The sequence below is a fragment of the Papio anubis genome, chromosome 1 (assembly GCF_008728515.1).
Source record: "Papio anubis isolate 15944 chromosome 1, Panubis1.0, whole genome shotgun sequence".
NCBI classification, from domain to species: domain Eukaryota; kingdom Metazoa; phylum Chordata; class Mammalia; order Primates; family Cercopithecidae; genus Papio; species Papio anubis.
This window is the reverse complement of record NC_044976.1, coordinates 59,693,915-59,716,645: the sequence shown is the minus strand read 5'-3', so window position 1 is coordinate 59,716,645 and position 22,731 is coordinate 59,693,915. Positions and strand designations below refer to the sequence as shown.

General features: G+C 38.4%; 1 protein-coding gene across 5 annotated transcripts in view; it reads right to left on the bottom strand.

Moving 5' to 3' along the window:
• Positions 1-22,731, bottom strand: part of NFIA (nuclear factor I A) — a 384,448-nt gene that overhangs the window by 128,574 nt on the left and 233,143 nt on the right. For all 5 annotated transcript variants that reach the window (XM_017961996.3, XM_017962000.3, XM_017961995.3 and 2 more), the window contains one exon: positions 4,036-4,110. In XM_017961996.3, coding sequence (XP_017817485.1) covers positions 4,036-4,110 — 75 coding nt within the window. The remainder of the gene's footprint in view (positions 1-4,035; positions 4,111-22,731) is intronic.

The window sequence follows — 22,731 nt, the reverse complement described above, 5'->3', positions numbered from 1 at the left end:
ACTGGAAACCTAGTGAAAGTAAATATTTGTATTAGCAAATCAAAAAATCAAATACTAAAGATCCAGAAAGGCAGAAAAATCTCAAGCCAAGCCATCATTAATGATGACTGTGAAATTTCCAGTCCATATAAGTAGTCATAATTAGGGTATAATTGCAGGGGACTGGATGGGGCTGGGATACCGATAACAGAAGGTTAAGAAATCTGCAAAAGAGTCAGAGATTCTAGGACACTGAGACCATTAAAAACATCTAAGTAAAAGGCATAACTATGGAGAGAGTAAAAAGATCAGTGGTGGGGAGTGGGAGGTAATGAATAGGTGGAGAACAGGAGATATTTAGGGCAGTAAAACTATTCTGTATGATACCATAATAGTAGTTACCTGTCACTATGCATTTGTCAAAACCCACAGAATGTACAAGAATGAACCCTAATGTAAACTGTGGATTTTAATTAATAATTACGCATCAATATTGGCTCATGAATTGTAACAAATGTACCACACTAACAAACGATATTAACAATAGGGGAAACTGTTTGGGAGGAGGGGTATATGGGACTTCTGTACTTTCTGTTAACCTAAAACTGTAAACCTAAAAAACTGCCCTAAAAAAGAATAAAGTCTGTTAATTAAAAACAAACTCACACCTGAAAACAAATCCAGGAAAAAAAATGAAGTATCTTACTTGCTTTGGTTTACATGAAAATAGTTTTAACCTTTTTTTAAATGCACAAATTAATAAGCTGAAAGTGTATCAAATCAACAAGAACTGATTATTCAATAAAAGCACAGAATCCTTGGATGCCATTTAGTTCTATAATGCAATTATAGGAGAGCTTTTGATGAAAAGGTCGGCAGTCAGCTAGCTGAGTACAATAAAGGGAAAAGAGCAAGTAGCTTAACCTCTTGGAGCATCGCAGACTCCATCTATAAAAAGGGATGGTAACACCACCATGGGAGGATTGAATGAGATAATGTTTACAAAGTACCCAGCACAATGCCTGGTACGTGGTATATGCTTGATAAATGCTAGCTACTCTAAATTTTTGTATTATATGACATCACACTCCTAACAGGGCCAATATCATGTGTTTAATCACTTTATGCGCCAGTTAGCTTATTTCTATTCAAGGATACAGAATGCACCCCAGGTCCACTCATCTGCAAAAAGCATCCACCACAGTTCTGAAATGGGTGCTTCTCTCTTCCCACATGGGGGAACAAGGAGGAGGGCAGCCTTGCAAGGCAATGCTGAGGGATTTCAACTCCCGCATGTGGCTTGAGTGTTAAGCCTTTCAGGAGGGTGTGTAGGTGAGGAAACCTGAGCTGGGGATCCTTACCCCAGCCGTCAAGGCAATCTTGTGAAATATACCCTGACAAACATAGATTATCTCTAAGAAAAAGGGGTCTCCTGACTACAGTCGACTAGTTTGGCCTGAAGCCATGATCGAGCTGACACAGCCCAGACCCACTCTTGCCAAACAGTTTCCGTCAGCATGAGGCCATGTGTGAGTGAGTCCCAGAGCGATTACACAGCAGTGTGCAGAATCAAAAAGCATTTGAGAGCCAAAGGATGTTCATGATGCCAGGTACTGGCTGAGCAACCCCCTAAGCGGGCACAGGAAACAAGTCCAGGTCCCTCTGCAAACTCAATCCCTGTCCAGCCATACTCTCTGGCACTCTTGAAGGCAGGTTTAGAATTCATTTGGCAGCCAAGCAATCTTAGACTGACCAGAGTTCTAATCAAACTTGGAACTGATAAGCTTTGGGATATAAGACCTTAAATGGAAAGACAGGGAGTGGAAGGAAGAGGAGAGGCTGGGGGTGATTCTGTACTGTGTGGGCCTTCTCATACAACCCCCAGGCCTGGAACACTGATGGTAATGAGGACTAAATGTAAGAATTGCAGCACTCAGGGCAGAATAAAATGGCTAGTGCTCCAATCTTACGCTTAAAAGGATTTTCTTTTCACTCTTTAAGGCTATGTTTTAGATCCCATTGAGGGCTCAATGAATGTATTTCCCTATAATGCTACTATGACAGGTATGGTCTGATATACATATATATATATACACACACACACACACTCACATATATATATACACATACTCCCCATATTATTGTTATTATTAAAATTACAAGAAAATGTGATATTTATTGTGCTCAAAAGTCCTAAGAGTTATATATATATACACACACACACACACATATGTATATACACACACACACACACAGATGCACTGTTATTTGTCTATGGCTGTGCTATAACTAGGGCAGCATATCCTCTCCAGCTTAACAAGGCAACATAGTGTCTACTTAACTGGTTGGTACTTTAAGTACACTTCAGTACCATGGCAGCAACCTCCCCATTCCAAGTCACGACCCGCTGCTCCTAATGTCTCATTCCTTAGGGTTCCAACTCTTCTACACTGGAATACCTCAGCATCAACCTGGGAGTCCTTGACTCCCACAATTCTAACACCGACAGTTACCTTCCCACTGTTTCCCTGTCTAGTCTCATGCCATAGATCTCTTCAAGTTCCTTTGGGCCAGTCTAAAAAGTACGGATTCTGGCCTTATAGAGACTCAGCTTAACGATTTATCCACTATTTGAATTTTTTGCTTGTTTGTTTTTTGAGATGGAGTCTCACTGTGTTGCCCAGGCTGGAGTGCAGTAGTGCGATCTCGGCTCACTGCAACATCCACCCCCTGGGTTCGAGCAACTGTCCTGCCTCAGTCTCCTGAGTAGCTGGGACTATAGGCGTGCACCACCTTGCCCAGCTAATTTTTTGTAGTTTTAGCTGAGACAGGGTTTCACCATGTTGGCCAGGCTTGTCTCAAACTCCTGACCTCAAGTGATCCGCCCGCCTCAGCCTCCCAAAGTGCTGGGATTACAGGCGTGAGCCACCGTGCCTGGCCTCACTGTTTGACTTTGGATAAATAACTTAAATAGACCCTCGATTTAACTCATCTTTAAAAATGGGGATAATTTCTTGTCTGAAAAGCTTATTGCAAGGATTAATTTATGCATCTTACACTGAGGCCTAGGACAGTGCCTGGCAGACAGTAAATGACTAGTAGTCATTAGATTCTCCCCTATTCCCACATTGTATATCACATTCTGTGCTCTCAAGACTCTCCTAGCCTATAAGTGACTGAAATAAGAACAGAGAGAATCCAGGCTTTTTGGGACCAGTATGGCTTGTTTGACCTGACGTCGTGTCCTGAGATGGACCGGCTTACTCAGTCAATCTTGCAAGCCTGTAACACAGAGAATGGGGGGTATGAACCTAAAATGAAAATATTTCTTCTTACTCCAGCTCATTCCACAAAGGGCTGATGCTGCTCAAAACCAATTTTAAACATGTAAATTTTACCTACAAGTGGTATTTTGAAGTAGGTGGAGGGGTAAAACAAAATAAAATTTCAATATTTGGTATTTATTTTTCCTTCTTACTGGGACCTGGAACATCATAATCATTGAACATCAAAACCAGTTACGCTTTTAAATAAGAAAAAAGAGAGATTCTTAAGGGAAGGCAACTGTGTGTGTGTGTGTGTGTGTGTGTGTGTGCGCGCGCTAGATTATGTCATAACAAAACTACAATCAATTGAATGGGCCTTTGATCAATGGAGAAAGATGGTGACAGGCACTCTTCATTCACTGTTAGTGATTATTGACAAGCTGGTAATGATCATCCCAGACTGTGTCACTCATACCAAGGGCATTAGCATTTTTTAAAGGTCAAAAACAAATTCTTTTAAAATGCAGAATTTCTTAGACATCAGGGAAGCCTTGGAATATATGTGACCCTCAGGATTTTCGTCTTTCTTTTACGCCTCACATCAAAATAATGTTTAATTTTTCCTGATTTAAATTCTTGGTTGTCAAACAAACTGTGTGTCAAAATTCCTCCAATGGGTAAATGAAAAGGAGACTCTGAAGGCTTTTTTTTTGGTCTCTAGGGGTCCCAGGCAGAAAGCAAGCACCAACCAAGGCAAATCTGTACCACATGAAAGCAAAATTCTACTTACTCTGTGACACTCTTACTAGCTCAGTCACACTAAAAACACCTGATGTGACAAAACTGTCCTGGAAGCCCAAATGTCCTGGGGAGACAAAAACAAAAGAAAACAAAGTGTCATAAATACAAGACATTTGACAACAGAGCTTTAAATATTAGTTTCATTATGATTAACACATGTGGTGCCTCATCTCCTTCTCTGCTCTCCTTAGGGTTTATGTGGGAGGGCACAGTCATTTAGCTATGCAGATAGATTTGTAGTTTGAATTTCAAGGTTGTGCAAAGCTATGGTACGACAACTGGCTGATTTTTGAAATGGGTAAAAAAAATTCAACAGGAAATCTGAAACAAAAGACAATTTAAAATAAATAGTTACCTTGGGTGACCTCTAAGACCTTAACAATTGGGATAAAAACAGCATATCTGAGAGTCAGTAGGAGAGCTGCATTCCATAATAGTTTTTTAAACATTATTCTCTAAAGAAACATCTGATTGGAATTAGTTATCTATTCATTTAACTCAAACAAGATTTAAAGATGTTATTTTCTGGAGGCACCACAGGGTGAATTTTTAAAAAGTCAGAATAGAAAAAGCAAGCCCCAACCCACAAAACAGGAAAACAAATTCTTTTGAGCACAAATAAAAATTCAGATTATTTACACACACCAAATGTTTTTCGTGTCCATTGATTTTTTTGAGAAAAGGTAATCAATCCATGGTTCACACATTGATTAATCTTTGAACTTTGTTTCTGCTTCATTTTTGCTGGATGCAATTAATTCCCTTTAAGACACCTGGTATCCTGTCGATCACCAATTACTCATTTAATTTTATGATATATTCAGAAACATAGAACTTATAAACGACAAGGAACACATAATCTACGATATGTAGTTTCCGTGTCTGCCTGTACAATTTTCTGATTCTATGACTCTCACACAGGTAGATTCTAGTTGAAAGATCACTCCAAGGTCAGCTGAGTCTTTCCCTGCTTTAAAATCTGGGTCAACAAATTGTTGGTTGAAGGGATTTTTGAAATAATTGTTCTTTGACACAGGAAAGATACCTTGAGAAAATGCAATAAAAGAAAATAGACCAATCTGAATATAGAACAATCCATAAACAAAGTTTGCGTTATTAATAAAAGCTAGATTTCATGCACTACTGAGGGAAAGCAAGTTTACCTGTGGCACTGCATATCCACCAGTACATTTACTAAATGTCATACACATAAACACATGCAAAAAGTTGCCATGTTTTGGAGGAGTATAAATGGACCTGCAAATTACTTGTCTTTTTTTTGGTTACACTGGATTTTTGCATAAGAAATTTCTACTGAGATTTTTTAAATTTTCAGTTAACTTTTATATCAAACACATAATCTATGGTATTTGAGATGAAACAGTTCTAAGTTTTAGGATAGACAATAATTGTAAACTGCTTTTTGAAATAAAATGGCAAAATTTTACCATCAAAGTGCTCAAGAAATGTCACCTCTCAAAACCACCCACACCCAGGTATTCAGTTGGCTTTGGTAAGCACCTAAGATGCTGTCTCTTAGATTAAGAGACCTGAGAAGTTAAAAAAAAAAAATAAATAAATAAAATGCTCTAATGAGGTCTTGGCAAAACAGACCACAACATCTCTTTCTTATAGGGAGACCATCAACATTACATTTATCCCACAGATCACAGCAAAGGAAATCTAACCACAATGTACATTAAGGTTGACTTAAAACACATAGAACAATAACAAGGAAATTCATAGATGAATAGGAAAATCTGGGTTGATCTCCAGCTCCTGCTCATCCCTACCTTCTTTACTTGACTTACAGGCCGATACTTGTTTCAGTTCCAATCTTTGAAATTCCTTATTTTAAGGATGAACTAACATGAATTTCTGTACAGGGTGAATGTAAACACATGCAATTTAATCCTGCCACCAAAAAAAGCCAGCAATATATTTTAAAGGCTAAGCTGAGTTTGGTGCAAGGACTTGGGAATTGGGAAGACCCCTGCGTTCATTTATTCAAATTACCACCCTTTCCTGGTTGCCCCTTTTCTAGTGTCCACCTCTTAAATGCTGGTGTTCTCCAGGGTCTGTGCTCATCTCTCCTTATATGTGTGTGCAGGTGGTGGGGGGTGTCTATTTCCTAAGTTATTTTATCTACCTCCATGTCATCAACTAAAAGTCTAGACTGTGATATTTGTGAAAACTAAAATAATATTTTTGTTTACCATTGTATACTTAATGCCTGAGACATTCACAATAAGTGAATATTTATTGAATGAGTAGGTGAATGAATCTACAGGCCAATGACTCTCAACTCTTTATCATTTACTGAGATCTATCTCCTGGGTTCCAAACCCATAAATCTAGGTATTTGTTGGGCATTCCATCCAGATAGCCCACAGGTGTTCTTAGACCCAACATGCCCAAAGCTGAATCCACTTTCTACTGCACCCAAAACCCGTTCTTACTCTTTTGAATTCCGTATTTCAATGAACCATTTGCCATTCATCTAGTTTTTTGGCATCATCCCTGCCTCCTGCCTCTGACAATCACCCACATCCAACCAGTCCCCGCTGCTTCTGTGATTCTTGACTCTATGTACGTCTCCATCGTCCTCCTGTGACTGTGGCTCAGGACCTTCCCACTTCACCAGCATGGCGGGAAAGCCTCCTAACTGTGCTCTCTATCATCTCTCTCGGCTTCTTCTCCAATCCCCTCACCCCGCTTCAGCCAGGGCTGTCTCACAGACATGCAAATCTGATGAGTTATTCATTTATTCAATAAATGTTTACTGAGTACCTACCATGTGCCATGCATCATGGGCACAAGATACAGTTCCCACCTTTAGGGAGTTTACAGAGACAGCTAAAAACATGTAAAAAATTACGGCCAGGCAAAGTGGCTCAAACCTGTCATCCCAGCACTTTGGGAGTCCAAGGCCGGTGGATCACAAGGTCAGGAGTTCAAGACCAGCCTGGCCAAGATGGCGAAACCTGTCTCTACTAAAAATACAAAAATTAGTTGGGCAAGGTGGTGAGCACCTGTAATCCCAGCTACTCAGGAGGCTAAAGCAGGAGAATCACTTGAACCTGGGAGGCAGAGGTTGCAGTGAGCCAAGATCGTGCCACTGCATTCTAGCCTGGGCGACAGAGCAAGACTCCATCTCAAAAACGAGCAAAAAATACTTTAAAAATGATAGGCTGGGCATGGTGGCTCAGGCCAAGAGCAGTGGCTCACACCTGTAATCCCAGCACTTTGGGAGGCCGAGGTGGGCGGATCACGAGGTCAGGAGATCAAGATCATCCTGACTAACATGGTGAAACCCTGTCTCTACTAAAAATACAAAAAATTAGCTGGGTGTGGTGGCGAATGCCTGTAATCCCAGCTACTTGGGAGGCTGAGGCAGGAGAACAGCTTGAACCTGGGAGGTGGAGGTTGCAGCAAGCCGAGATTGTGCCACTGCACTCCAGCCTGGGTGACAGAGCGAGACTCCATCTCAAAAAAATAAAAATAAAGAAAATAATAATAATAATAATAAATGGAGGCCGAGCATGGTGACTCATGCCTGTAATCCCAACACTTTGGGAGGCCAAGGCGGGCAGACTGCTTGAGGTCAGGAGTTCGAGACCAGCCTGGCCAACATGGTAAAACCCTGTCTCTACTAAAAATACAAAAATCAGCTGGGTGTGGTGGTGCACACCTGTAATCCCAGCTATTCAGGAGGCTGAGGCAGGAGAATCGTTTGAACCCAGGAGGCAAAGGTTGCAGTGAGCCGAGATCATGCCACTGCACTCCAGCCTGGGTGACAGAGTGAGATTCGTCTCAAAAAAAAAAAAAAAAAAAAATGTTATAGGCCAGGTGCGGTGGTTCATGCCTGTAATCCCAGCACTCTGGGAGGCTGAGGCAGGCAAATCACCTGAGGTTGGGAGGTAGAGACCAGCCTGACCAACATGGAGAAACCCTATCTCTACTAAAAATACAAAATTAGTTGGGCGTGGTGGCGCATGCCTGTAATCCCAGCTGCTCGGGGGGTTGAAGCAGGAGAATTGCTTGAACAGGAGGCATAGGTTGTGGTGAGCCGAGATCATGCCATTGCACTCCAGCCTGGGCAACAAGAGTGAAACTCCATCTCAAAAAAAAAAATATATATATATATATATATACACACACACACACATACACACACACCCACCATATATTATATATATATATTTATACCATACATTATATATATATATTTATACCATATATTTTATAGATATATGGTATAAATGATATGAAGGAGACAAATATCAAAAGCTTTAGAAAGGGTGGTCAGGGCAGGTCTTGTTTAAGAGCTGATATCTGAAAGATATAAAGGAGCCAAACAGGAAAAGGAGAAAGAGCTCTTCAGGCAGAGGATTAACATAAGCAATGGCCCTGAGGTAGGAAAGAGCAAGATGTTGGAGAAACTGAGACAAATCCGATGTGTTCTGAGCCCCCGCCCTATCAGAGAGCTTACAAGAAATATGCATCCAACAAAGGACTAGTATCCAAAATTTACAAGGAACTCAAATAAATCAGCAAGAAAAAAAAACAAATAATCCCATCAAGTAGGCAAAAGACATGATCAGACATTTCTCAAAAGAAGATATACAAATGGCCAATAAACATGAAAAAATGCCCAACATCACAAATCATCATGGAAATGCAAATTAAAACTATAATGAGATGCCACCTTATGGCCTGTAAGAATGGCCATTATTAAAAAGTCAAAAAAAAAAAAAAAAGATATTGGCATGGATGTGGTGAAAAGGGAATGCTTATGTACTGCTGGTAAGAATAAGTACCATCTCTATGTGAAACAGCATGGACATTTCTTAAAGAACTCAAAGTAGATCTACCACTTCATCCAGCAATCCCACTACCTTGATATCTGCTCAAAGCAAAAGAAGTCAACATATCAAAAAGACAACTACATGCGTTTGTTTATTGCCACACAAGTCACATTTGCAAAGATGTGGAACCAACCTAAATGCCCACTGGCCAAGGAACGGATAAAGAAAATATGGTATATATACTCCATAGAATACTACTCAGCCATAAAAAAGAACAAAATAATGTATTTTGCACCAACTTGGATGGAGCCAGAGGCCATTATTCTAAGTGAAGTAACTCAGGAACGGAAAACCAAATACCATCATGTTGTCACTTATAAGTGGAAGTTAAGCTATGGGTGTGCAAAGGTATACAGAGTGATATAATGGACCTTGGAGACTCAGAAGGGGGTAGCTGGGTAGGGAGTGAGGGATTTAAAAAAGCCGAAATATTGAGTACAATGTACACTGCTTGGGTGAGGGATGAACTAAAATCTCAGACTTCACCACTGTACAATTCATCCATGTACCCAAAAACCACTTTTACCCCGAAAGCCACTGAAATATATATATGTAAACATATATTTTTATATATACTGTAAATCTTTGACAGAACTTCTTATTTCTGTCTCTCTCTCTGATTTTCAACAATATAGTTTAAACTAAAACTGAGCTGATCTGCACTGGGAAACCATTAAAATGAAAAAAAATATATATATATATAAAATAAATACATACATGTATATATAAGTAGATATATACATATCATATATACAAGTAGATATATACATATCTCATATATATATATACACACACTTCCTTTTAAAGAGAAAGAATGCTTGCAAGAGCCCCACAGAATGTTCAGAGAACAGTACAAACTCCCTCCCATGGCATGGGACCTAGATATAGCCTCTGTTGACTCTCTCTCACTTCTGGCCCTACCCTTGGCCTAAGGGAACTACATGCTCGTTCGTCGTTGCACTGCTTCACTGCCATCCCCTGATACAGCTCCTTCTTCCTGAAACATCTGTTCTTCCGCCTCCTGGCTTAGCCAACTCCTAAAGTGTCTTTTAGAACTCAGCTTTGTTGTTACCTCTCACAAAAGTCTTCCCTGGCTGCCCTTACTCGATCGTAACTTTGTCTTTTTCTCACATCAGACTGTAAGCCCTCTGAGGAGGGGAAGTATCTTCTGTGCCTCTGGCCCTCCAGGTCCTGACACACTGCCTGGCAGGGGGTCAGTGTTCCTGAGATGCCTCGGAATGAAGGAAACTCAAACTGGGCTCACCTATGTCATTTTTCCTCTTGGTAAAATCTTTGGCAGAACTTCTTATTTCTGTCTCTTTCTCTCATTTCCAGCAATATAGTTTCAACTAAAACTGAGCCAGTCTGCACTGGGAAACTATGAAAATGAACTATCCACATATTCCCTCCAAACTAAACAGGATCAGGACAGGAAAGGCAAAGAAGCTTCTGGTCAGACTGATTCAGGCATTTCTGATGATAAATGCTGGGGGATTGTCTTATTGTTCACTTTATGGTTCATATTTTTAAAGTTCAAGTAAAAATAGAGTTAAAGGGCAGCAGCATTGTCCATCATGCCCATAAAGCTCCCTCCATCCAAAAAGGATCTAGTCCCAAGCTTAAATGAAGATCTTGTGTGATCTTGACATAGTCACTGCAAAAATAACAATTTCATCCCCTTCCCCTACCAGCAACTTGCCTACCCAAGGCTTACCTTAGTGGAACGTGTGCCATTTAGAAGGTAAAATATATGTGAATGCACTATAATCAGAAAAATAAAGAGTGTAATTCTTTGGCAGGTTTTGATGTAACCATCTCTTCACACAGTATTATCAGACAGCCTTGGCTAGATTATGTTTATAATATGTCCCCAAGGAAAGGTCTGTGTAAACACTCCATGTAACTTTAAATGGCGATGAAACTGCTCTTGTTCCTTTACCAATTGCTTGGAAACCCACTGATGAACTCTGTAAGAAGACAGCAATGAGAAATGAAACCTAAGAAATGATGGAAAAAGTGATATTGCTAACATAATTACTAAGCAAACCTGAGTGAATTAATATTTCATTCTCACGAACACAAACCAAATCTTAAAAATGACTTTCAGGGAAATGACACTAATCTGATTGTTCTACTTTACTGCAAAGTAAGAAAAAAGTGGAAAAGAAAATAAAAAGGTGAGTTTAAGCTATTCCAAATTCGGATATTATTAGCATTGAAAGATCCTCCGTCGGAAAGCAGATTAAACACTCCCAAAAGGTCCCAAGATTTACATTCTGAATAGGGCCTCTCAGAAAAAAAGTGCAAAACATGTACTTTCGTTAAGTATGTCTTAGATGAAAAGCCAGATTGCATAATGCGCTATCTCTACAATTCTGTACTACTGTTCAGGAGCAATTGTATAGGAGACTGAAATGAGGAGCAGATCCTTTCTCATTTTATATAATATGGCTAAAAAAGTTCATTCACTGAAGTCTTGTTCATTGAATTCCCAATTAGAGCACAGACTTCAATACCTTGGAGTCAGTCATACTCACAGTGGGGAGAGATTAAACTATACGGGAGAGGTAGAAGTATAAAAAGCGAAATTCTTTCCTGGGTAGTTAGGAGAAGCAGCTCTCTTTACCTCGATGATATCAGCAGTTATTATGGAAAATGCCATTACATGGGAACCAAATCTCATTTCATGGAGGAACTGAACATCTATCCGCCTTTTAGCAGGCAGCAGAGGAACAAAGTTAAGATTTGAAGAGAGACAGGTAACCTTGAAGAGCTGTTCAGAGGTCAAGGCCAGAGACACCACACAGAGGGCTCACCCCTAAGGAAAGTTTTCAGGTCCAAGCAACAGAGTTAATTTTGCATCTGAGAAGGGAAGTTTATATCCAAGATGGTATTTTTGTTTTTTCCTGCTGGAATATCAAGGGGCTGTCAGATCTAAATTATCAAATCTCGTCTGGTTAAGGGATGTAGGCAAACTGCAATGCCCCAGTCATTTCATCAAAAAGAACTCATCTCTATTCTAGTCTTCCCTTGGTAAACAGGTTCCATCCCTAATAACAAGACAGGCCAATGATTACCAGGCTTCTCCATGCTGGTGTGCCTTGGCCTCTTGAAGGGAAAAGCTCCCTCTTTCTCACGCTGTTTATATTCCAGAAGGATTTTGGACTGCCTGTGCTGTGCAGGTCTGTGCTAGTCCCTGGGGACACTGCTCTCAGGGAGCCTACATTCTCATCCTTCTAAAGAAAAGTTTACCTCATCAACCACACTCCCTCCTTGGAATTTTAATTTCTCCTTCTGTGAATTCCCCACTGGCTTATGAGCCACCTGTGGGAATGTGGCTCGTTAATCTTCCCTCTCACCCCAACACAGAACATTTTAGATGTGCTCAGGAGACACTGTTCAATTAAGGAGAACTTCTGCTCTGTTATCTTAACAGCACTTGCCTCTTTTTACCTGACTGGACAGTTATTTGTTTATGTCTTATCTCTGCATTCCTACAACAAACCAGGGGAGGGGAGGGTTGCGACTCATTATCGCACATTGTCCACAGGGCCCAGCACAAGCCTTTATTCTAGGTGTGTAATAAATATTTATTTAGTGATTCAGATGAGTGACTTATGAGACCCTCATTTGGTAGTCCTCTAGCGCATGATGCAAATTTGTGTTAGCTCACCTGCAGTGATATTACTTCCGTACTTTTAATTTGGAATATCTTGGAAAACAGTTTTTCCTTTTGAGGAGTCAGGTGCAGGAATGTTTCTGCTGATCCGTTAAGGCCAAATTTTAAATTTCTGGTCTGACTTCCGACTGTATAGTGACTATTTAAACTGTTCTGCCACTCATTGGTGACATTTGAGATATGGCTTATTTTTAGAATAATTCCTTATATTTTAAAGAAATGCAAAAATTCAGATATCTAAAAAAGAACACAGAAGCAATAAAAGTACATATATATTCCGTTTGTGAGATTCACCTTTATAATAGTGGAGAAAAATTCACTTGGTAGTGTGCTTATGGTAAACATTAGAAGGTTGACATATGGTGTTGGACTGACAGTAAGGGTGAAACACTTCTATATCTAGAAAGTTGTGCCTGAGAATTTGCAAAATGCAGAAATGTTTGTCAGCTAATAATATGGATGAGGTGTTTTGAGATTCTCAGATGAATACATGGATTGCTTTAAATGCATTTGTAACATGGTTATGATTGTCATTTTGGTTTATCATGACACATTAAGAAACTGTCACCATTATGGAAATAATGTACTCTTAGACTAAGAGAAGGATGAGGCAAAAAGAGGTTTGAGAAGTATGTGTTATGGGACTTACACACTGTTGGCCTTCTTTTGTGGCTCCAAATTTCCCTGTGCCGCTCATTTACTGCTGCTCAATACAGACACCTAATCTGTGTTTTTTTGTTTGTTTTTGCCATCATTGCTCACTCAATGATTTCTGCCATAGCCATACAGACAGAGTCAATATTTAATTTACAGCTTCCACTCAATAAATGTTTACTTAATGTCCATTACATGGCAACCACAATCCTAGGACCTGGGATGCAACAGGTAATAACATAAGGTCCTTACTCTTGGGGACTTACATCTCCAGTCGAGGAAGATATTTACACCAAGATTTCCCGTAATGTATTCATAAAAAATTCGAATTTTTATAATACCTTTCTAGGAAAACATTAGAAACTAATAAAGACTACTGCAATATCTTCCTGTGATGAGTCTGCTGTTTGTCACACGTATCCGTGGTTGATAGCCAGAAAGCACACATTCCAACTGCCTTACAGTTAGGAGTGGCCACAACTAGAAAGTGAATGCAAGTGATATAATCAACTTCTACCCCACATACCTAAAAGGAAATTCTTGCCCTGAACATTGTCTCTACCCCTTTTTATGAGTGAGAACACTTCCTACCATGCAGGCACATACCCATGGAATAGCAGAGCAGTAAGACAGAAGGAACCTGGGACCCTGAATGACACCCTGGAGTAGAACCATCCTGTCAACTTAGGCTGCTCATCTGGGAATATTACCAGAAAGAAAAATTGATTTCAGTATACATTAACTACTATATGTTTTTGTGTTTTATTGGTTTCTTCGTTATAGTAGCTAAGCACTTACTCTAACCCACATAACTACTAACTTTTCCCTTTTGAATCCAAACTGTCACAGCTTAGCAGCCCTCAGGCCAATTCCAGCCTACAAACATATTTTGCTAGTACAGTATGCATTATTAATCTGCATAGGAATGCTTTTAAACTAGACATGAGAAGTTAAGTGACTTGCTTAACTTAAAGGTAAACAAGTGGCAGAATTAAGATTAGAACACAGGTACATTTACCACTCTTTATATAATAAAGTTTATTCCATTTTAATCCATGATTTTTAGCATCAGAGACTTAATTACCCATTCTAATCCAAAGGCCTTGTCACATCTTTTCACCAATTCCTGCAGTTAATAAAGGAAGGGTAGCATTTAATTAAACTAAATGTGATTGCCCAATGACTTCATAGAAAGAAAGTTTATGAGTTTTAAGTTCCAAGTGATTGAGAAATTAATTAAAGGACTATGTCTATTAGATATCAAAATATCTAAAAGCAAAAGTGAAAAAAGACTTTTACCTATTTGTATCTTTGCAAATATCAGATCCATGGCATCACACAACGAACTGGATATGGAAGGGACCTTAAAGTTAATCTAGCAGTGGAGTAATAATCATCATGTTGCAACAAAAAATTGTGCCTAGTAAAAAATGAGGGTTAAAAAAAATCATATTTCCCTGAATATGTCTACCTTCCTATAACTTGTAATTTACCTAGATTTTATCCTCTGGCATAGGCAGAACAAATGTTGGCTCTCTTTAATTCTACTACCCTTCAAATATCTGAAGACATCCTCACAACCTAATTTTCTCTCCTTCAGGCTAAATTTCCTTCCTTCCTTTCATCCTTCCTCCCTCCCTTTCTCTCTCTCTCTTTCTTGTCACGTCAACAAGTTATTTTCCCCATTTCCCCTAAACATTTAGAATTATGCATTTATTAGTCTTAAAAGCTGAAACAGCTGTTTTGCAAGCGGACTCAACTGAAAATTTAGACTTGTACAAGAACAGAGAAATACTTAAAAATAATCTTTAGGGATTATTTTTACATTTTAAACACTTACTTTAGCACCATTTTTAAAAAACAGACAATTTTGCATCATATTAGAAAAGCTAAGGTCTACTGTAATTAGCATAGTATCAGTATTTTACAAGCTTAATATTTAAAAATGTAATTAACCTGGTTTTGAATTAAAGAGGTTTTTTAAAAAGCAAACTTACTGTTTTTATGTTCTGAATCAAAGTTTCCTCTAAACTTGGACAGTAACAACTGGTAATCTGCAAATAGATCAAGCTATTTGTAGTAGCTTTAGTTTCTGCTTATGAACTTTTACATATACTAGTGAAAAAACAGGGAAATGTATTCCCTGAATACATCAAAAACTGATTATCTTAAGTGAAACAGACATGAAACTGGATCACCTGAGGGCTACTCTGGTTCATGGATGTTAAACAGCAAAAAATCATAATAGCCCATCTCCCTTTTCTTCCTTTTTAGGTTTTATACACAGGGCTGTGAGACAGACCACTTACAGAGAACCCCGCTTGCAAAACCACCTGAGGACACATGCCATGATAATGAAAGTAGATGACCAGGGGCCATGTGCTAATTTTAAGATACTCAACACTGATTTTGGTTCACCAAGCATGGAAAGAAAATCATGGATGGACTGAAGCAATAATATATTTTTAAAAATCCTTACAATTACTTTTCCAAGACTCCAAATATTAAATGTACTATTATATACAGTTCTCCACATACAAAATAAAACAAGCTAATGTTTAGAACCACAAAATGCAAAGAGCTTTCATCTTTTTAAAAGTTATTTTTTGTGTAATTCTTGCTCATTTACCCAGTAATTAGTTATCAATGCCAAAATTCACTGTGTTTATTAAATTCTAGAACCTGTATTATTCACTTCTGCAGATACTATGGCAGGCCACAATCATGTGGGTCACAATACTTTGAAGTTTGCTGGCCTAGCACAAAGTATTTTAGAAGTACCAGAAAATTCTTTGTGAAATGTAACAGAATGAATTAGACTGTTCAGGCCATGTCGTGTTAGCACAATGGAGGAACACTTTTAAGACTTTAAAGTCATGTAATGCAATTCTAGGCTGGATTTTTCTTGTTTAAAAAAAAGTAGAATGGGAGTGATTGGAAGAGAAAAGGGCCAATATTTGACAACAGAAATCAGCATAACCTTTTAACTGCAGCAGCCATGGGTGACTGCCCTTTGACCTTGGAAGATTATGTGGGATTTCAATGACAACAGCTGGAAGTGAGCATGTGTGAATAGAGAACACAGATCTGAGGCCTGGTACAAAAGATCGCACAATCTCTGCCGAGATCAGAGTGCTGATTAGAAATTGTTTCCTGGTCCTGGCTTAATAGAGTGTGATCATGAAAGTTGGGGTATGTGTGTGCGTGTGTGTGTGTGTGTGTGTGTGTGAGAGAGAGTAATTCTTCCAGCAAGAAATCATTGGTGGATTTCTTCCATATCCATTCTACCTCTTTAGCACTTCAAATCTTCAGAATTTCGATATAAAACAGGCCCCTCTTTCTTCGAATAAAACCTTCGTTTCTTTTTGTAGACAAAATATCTTTAAGTTCTAGAGTTCTCTCCTTGAGTTTTAAAATAACGTCGACTGGGGCATTTCACATAGGTTATCATTATTTTCTGTTTAAGGATCTGTCACTCGCAAACAGACAGACAGACAGACACACGCAGCTTGAATGAGGACTCAGTGAAAGTGGGGATCTTCTCTCATCTTTCTAATTCTAACATCTGCACAGTGTATGACTTATGGTGGGTACTCAGTATATCTATGATGAATGAACACAGAAATGAAACTTCTATGCTTAATCGGTTTTTCCTTTTATTCTTGAAATGTAATGGAAGATTCCTGCTACTACACAAACATTTGTGTAATTTCATCTTTTTTTCCAACCAACTTCATATATATTTTAGCAATTTTTTAGTGAAGTCTTTAGGTGTAGTTTGCCAAACATAAACATATGAGAAAGATTAGTAATTACTTCCTTTCCAAGGCAAGGTAACTTAATCCAGTAGAGGCAGGCTATCTGGTGAATGTGGTCATTTCCATGCATAAAACCCTCAATGAATTGTATTCACTGGGCTGAAGCACATGTACACTGACACAGATGCACTCTCAGATTCCTACACAGGACCCCACACTTGCTGACACTGCTCTGAAACCACCAGAATGATGCCATATGATTACTGAAAGGGCACTGGGTTATGACTCATTTACGTTGTTTTGGTTTTACCATACACTGTATCTTACCTTCCATTACTCTGGATTTTGCTAACTCTTTTAGCTCTGGATTTTGCTAACTACTCTAGTTTCTATATCAAATTAGCTTCGGTAGAAGGTGACCTTTCCTCTATGCAAATACCTTGAGTCGGGCAAAAACCAACCTGGCTGAACAATAAAGGACAAGGAGAAGAAACTGGGGAAACTGTCTTCCAAATCAGACATGGGTCATCGGCCTCCATCCTTCTATAGCAACTCTAGATGTTATTCCAAACAAGCCACAGGACAGATTGTTTTTTCAGAACAGACCAAATCCATTTGCTGTTTCAAAATTCTATAAACAAAGTATTAAGGAATTCAATTCCCAGAGCAACTATATGGGTGTTGGCTTCAGTTTCATGGGAGCATCTGCCAAGCTCACATATTTGTAGAACTATTGGTTTAGATTGTCCTTTGCAGCTCAGAGCAGGAGGGACCATTGCTTGTGATCTCGGTTCACTTTAAGGACTGGGTCTTGCTGGTGACAGGTATACATGATAAATGTTCCAGAAGGCTGACCTAATTTCCGCTGAAGTGAGTGTTTTGCTAAGAACATTCCCTCAAAGTGTCAGCTTGCAACCACGGATTCCAACATGCCGGGGTCCATTCTCCTCAGCAACTTATTACCATTGCTTGTAAAACTTCCCTTATAGTGAAGTTAATTTCGACTTATTTATCCAACTTCTCCAGACTTAGTTTTGGACTTAAATAAGTTATATATCTAATGTGAAATATGTAATTATCAAACGTAGTAAGTTTCACAGTTTTTAGTTGTTTGTGATCAGAAAAAAACAAATACTCTGGGCTAAATATGAATCGGGGTGAATTTGCAGTGTACTTGTCTTTTCTCTTGTAAAGGGATTATACGGCAAAACGTTCGTTCATTTCATCGTTCAAAAATCATATTTCCAAGATATTATTTATTTACAATAAAGCAGGAGGGGCCGTATTACAGAAATTATAATTCCAAAATCCTAAGCCTCAATTTCCCCATCTGTAAAATGACACTAATGATTGTACCTACTTCATAGGTTTGTCATTAGGAATAATGAAACAGTACATTTAAAATGTTTAGCAAAGAACCTGGAACACAGAATGTGTTCAAAAAATGATAACTGTTATAAATAGTAAACATAATCTTTATATCTTAGATCTTCAATCACATAGGGAATTTTTAAGAGAAAAAAATTAAGAAATAACCACATTCTTTTCACATGGAAAGTTAAATAATGCAGGTATTCATATAAAAGTTGTCTAAATAAATCAAAATGTAGATAATGTAATTTTATTTAAGTGAATTTTTGAGTAAAAAAATTATTTTCTAAAGCTGGTAACAAATTATTAAAAATCAATTCTCTGGAATTTTTTGTTTTTTTCTACAAAAAGTGAGAAATAACAGTACTTAGTCTCTAAGCTATTTTAAGTTTTAGAAATCTAATTCCTAAATATAATCATATTAGTATGTATATTTATGTATAATGTTTATGAAAATAATTATTTATAATTCCTCAAATATTTTTCAATATAAATCACCAGCTCTTCTTTAAATACATATTGAATATCTACATGGGCCAAGCATTATTCTAGACATAAGGATACAAATTTTGGTCTTATATTTTTGGGATGATGACTATTAATACTCTAGAAATGGACCTTAGATCAATTTTACTTGCAGGAGATCAAGTTTTATCTACTTTTTCATAAATGATGTACAGAAGTATATAAAGAATTAAAAATGGCTTCTCTTTTTCCAGTTTCACTTTATTTTTTAAAAGACCTTTGTTTGCTGAAAATTCCTGTTGATAACTAAATATGCCATGCTGCCTGCTCTAGGAAACTGAATTTAATTTATTTAATTTAGAAATCTAATTTTATTTTTCAGTATTTTTTGAATAAAAGTTATTTAAATTTTTTAGATGTGAAAGTACTTCAGATACTATTAAAAGGCATATAAAATAAGCAATTAATATTAACATTAAATGCAGAAATAACTTTTTAAAATAAACTACCCTCTAGTACAGAGCCTCCACACTTTAGCTCCTTCCGCCAATACAAATGGAGAGTCATCAGAAAGCATCATTAAAGCGTCTTGATTCCTTACAGCTTTAAATCAATGCTAAAAGAATTTGGCCTTTTAGGCAGGACAATGATCGACACATTTCACTTGACTGACTTTGATCATTGAAGCACTTTATGATCCAGGCCATTTCCTTGATTTTAGGGAACAGAACCTTTGTTTGACTCATAGAATGTGTGGAGGATATCTCAGAGTCACTTCCAAGTAAGAATGCTCTCGTTCTTCTCGGAACCACTACAACGTTTCTCATCAGGGTTATCAGCATTTGGCGGGGAATGGCTTCCAGTGTTCACAACTGCCCTGTCCCCTCAGGATGCTCAGCATCCCTGGCCTGCACCACTGAATGCCAGCAACATCCCCTCCTTGTGAGCACCAAAAATGCCCTCACACAGTTTTGAATACCCTCAAGGAGGGCCATATGGTCCCTGGGGGAAAATACCCTCTAGTGTATAAACACTGCCTTAAGACCTCAGCAGGTGTTTAGTACGATGTGATCTTGCCACTGTTGAGCTGTCTGACTTATATTCTCTGTAATTAGACTGTAAACTCTTATAAGGTCAGGGACTGATTATTACCATTCTTTTGAAATGCCCCTTCTTCCTCAGCCATACCTTCTACTCCTCATCCTTACCCAAGCATCTAACTCAGATTTTATAGTGAGAAGTTGATTTTAAAAATTGTTATATCTAAACTACTATCTTTGGTTGAGGGGGGTTGGGAGGAGGCTCTCAGACACGTGGTCTATAAATATAAACTTGACAATTTGGACTTTCTGGAAGAATCTTGATTTTGAAGATTGGCTTATCGGTCCGTATGTGGACGAGAGAACACATTGGCCAAGCCTCCCTGATCTCCTTTTGTTGATGCTGAGAAGGTGTGTTTGTTTACTGCACTAATAGGCTCTCAGGAACACTCAGATAGCATCTTATTTGTTCAGGACAGCATCACTGTACCTAAAAGTCCACAGAGTCTATGGAAATATGAAATAACAGGTAAAAATGGAAAATAAATATGTATTCTGTTCTCTGCTCTTAACTCAAGGATGCAGGTGAACTAAAAAGACACAGCACCAAAATGACCCAAGTCCTTATTGCTAAAACCAAATGAACACAACCCTGAAAACATACAGGAAACAAAATTAAGCAACAACAGGCTACATAATGTCAACCGACCATGAATTCCAATGAGTGCCTTTGTTTCAACTGCTTGTTCAGAAGTAGGGCAGCTCCTCTAGCTCTATATTTTTTCCCCCTCTAATCATTCTGATACTTTATTGAATATCTGTCATTTTTATAAAATTAAGAGCCAAGGGCTGCTACCCAGTACCAGGTTGCATGGAAGTCCTTCTGCTTCATGATTACCAAGGGGTACTCCCTTAGTTAAATTCCTACCTCTAACATCAGAAAATCGATCAAATCTCCCAAGGTTGCAGTGTAGTCACAGACCAGATGCAAAGTCCCATGTATGTGCATGTATACACAAACATATATGTATGTGAGTTCAATTTCATTTACTCCCTCGAAAACCCACACAGAGAAAAGCATTTTCTTGTCAGATGTTAACTGTCAGGGGCACTTGAAATATTTTTCACTACCGTAGGCATTTCTGACCCTCAGTGTCATCATTAGCAACAATGCCATGAGGGACATGATTTGTAGCTAATTTGAACATGGAGCCCTTCTGGCCACAGCTGGTGAAGCCAATAGCATTCTGCTCTATTATACAGTAAATCGTTAGAAAAAAGAGTCAGTAAGCTCAATGGCTAATTTCTGAGGTTCCAACTACCATTAAAAGGGTTAGAGAGAATCTAAATGTAGTGTTTTTTTTTTTTTTTTCAGGTGCTTTAATTATAAACGTAAAATGTTTCTCTACAGACATCTGATTTATTCATTCAACAAAAATCTACTGATGTCAACCTATAAACCAAATATGAACAGTGAACTCAGAACAAATATCAAAATATTTTATGTCATCAAGGGCTCACAGATTAGTCAAAACTTCTTTCAAAGAAGAGCTAGTGGGCAATGCTTGATTCACACCAGCAAGATCTAGTTCAAATGTCACCACCTTCTGATATCATTTCTGTATCCTTAGAGCATCACAGGTCGCTGCAATGTAGGCCTCAATAAATACTGATGACTGCTTGAGAGGAGATGAAAGTGCAAGCCAAATTTATGGGGGACAACAAGGATAACCCTATGGATAGGAAGTCAAGAGTGTATGTTGGAGGCAGAGTATAAAGTGAGTACTATTGTCAGAGGTTTGAAGAGATGATAGAGCCAAAATTTGGAAGGTTTCAAGTAATTTTGAGAGTATTTTGTAAGTAATAGTCAAGTGGAATCACAATTTAGTGCATGGTTGTTATCAGAGGAATATCTTTCTTATAGCTTATTATTTATTTTTATAAGTCAGACATGGGTTTCACTCAATTACTAGCTTTGTGACCCTAAGAAAGTTAATTAAACTTACAATAATTTATCCAAGATGCATTTGTTGAGTATCTATTCTGCTTCATGTACTATGGTAGGCATTAGAGGGTACATCTTTGACCTTCAGGTCCTTGCAGTCCAGTAGGGGAGGGAGGCCAACATAGGAACCATTACAATACAGTGTGGTAAGGGCTCTGGTAGTGGAAGCAGGCTCTGAGGGCACAGAGCCTGGCCGCATCCACCTAAATTTCTGTACTTTTGGAATTTGCTTTTACTCCTTGAACTGATGAGAACCTGAAGCCATGTCTTAATGTACATAAGCCTTTGTGTGAATTTTCTTATTTTTTTTTTCTCTCACTGTGGAAAGCAAGGGAAAAAGTATTAGAGGAGGAAGGGAGATAAAATATGTCCAGAAACATGAAAAGATTTAAGTAAGGAAAAGTCATGCATACATTTGTGGGTCAGAGGCTTTTTTGGCAATTGTGCGGGGTGCTCATGTCTGGCCCCAAATTAAAGATAACGAGTATTGACATTAGAGAAGGAGTCAAGACTCCAAGATTCATAGGAGTAACATGTAGGACACATGTCACATGTAGGGTCTCTTCATATTCAACCCTGACAACATCCCTCTATAGAGATGTTTGGCACTGGCCTCCATATAATTATTATAATATACAAAGTGTTAGAGCTCAGATGAAAGAAGGAAAGGCTTTGTAAGGAAAATTGCAGGAAAGGAGGAAGCTGGGGAGAACTCTACAGAGTATTCACAGACATAGTGAACAACTAGTCTCTATCTACTCTGATGACTGCAAGTGGAAAATGGATTGAGATCTTGGCCCTACAGTATAGGTTACTAAATGATGGCATGGATTTCTTTTTTTCTT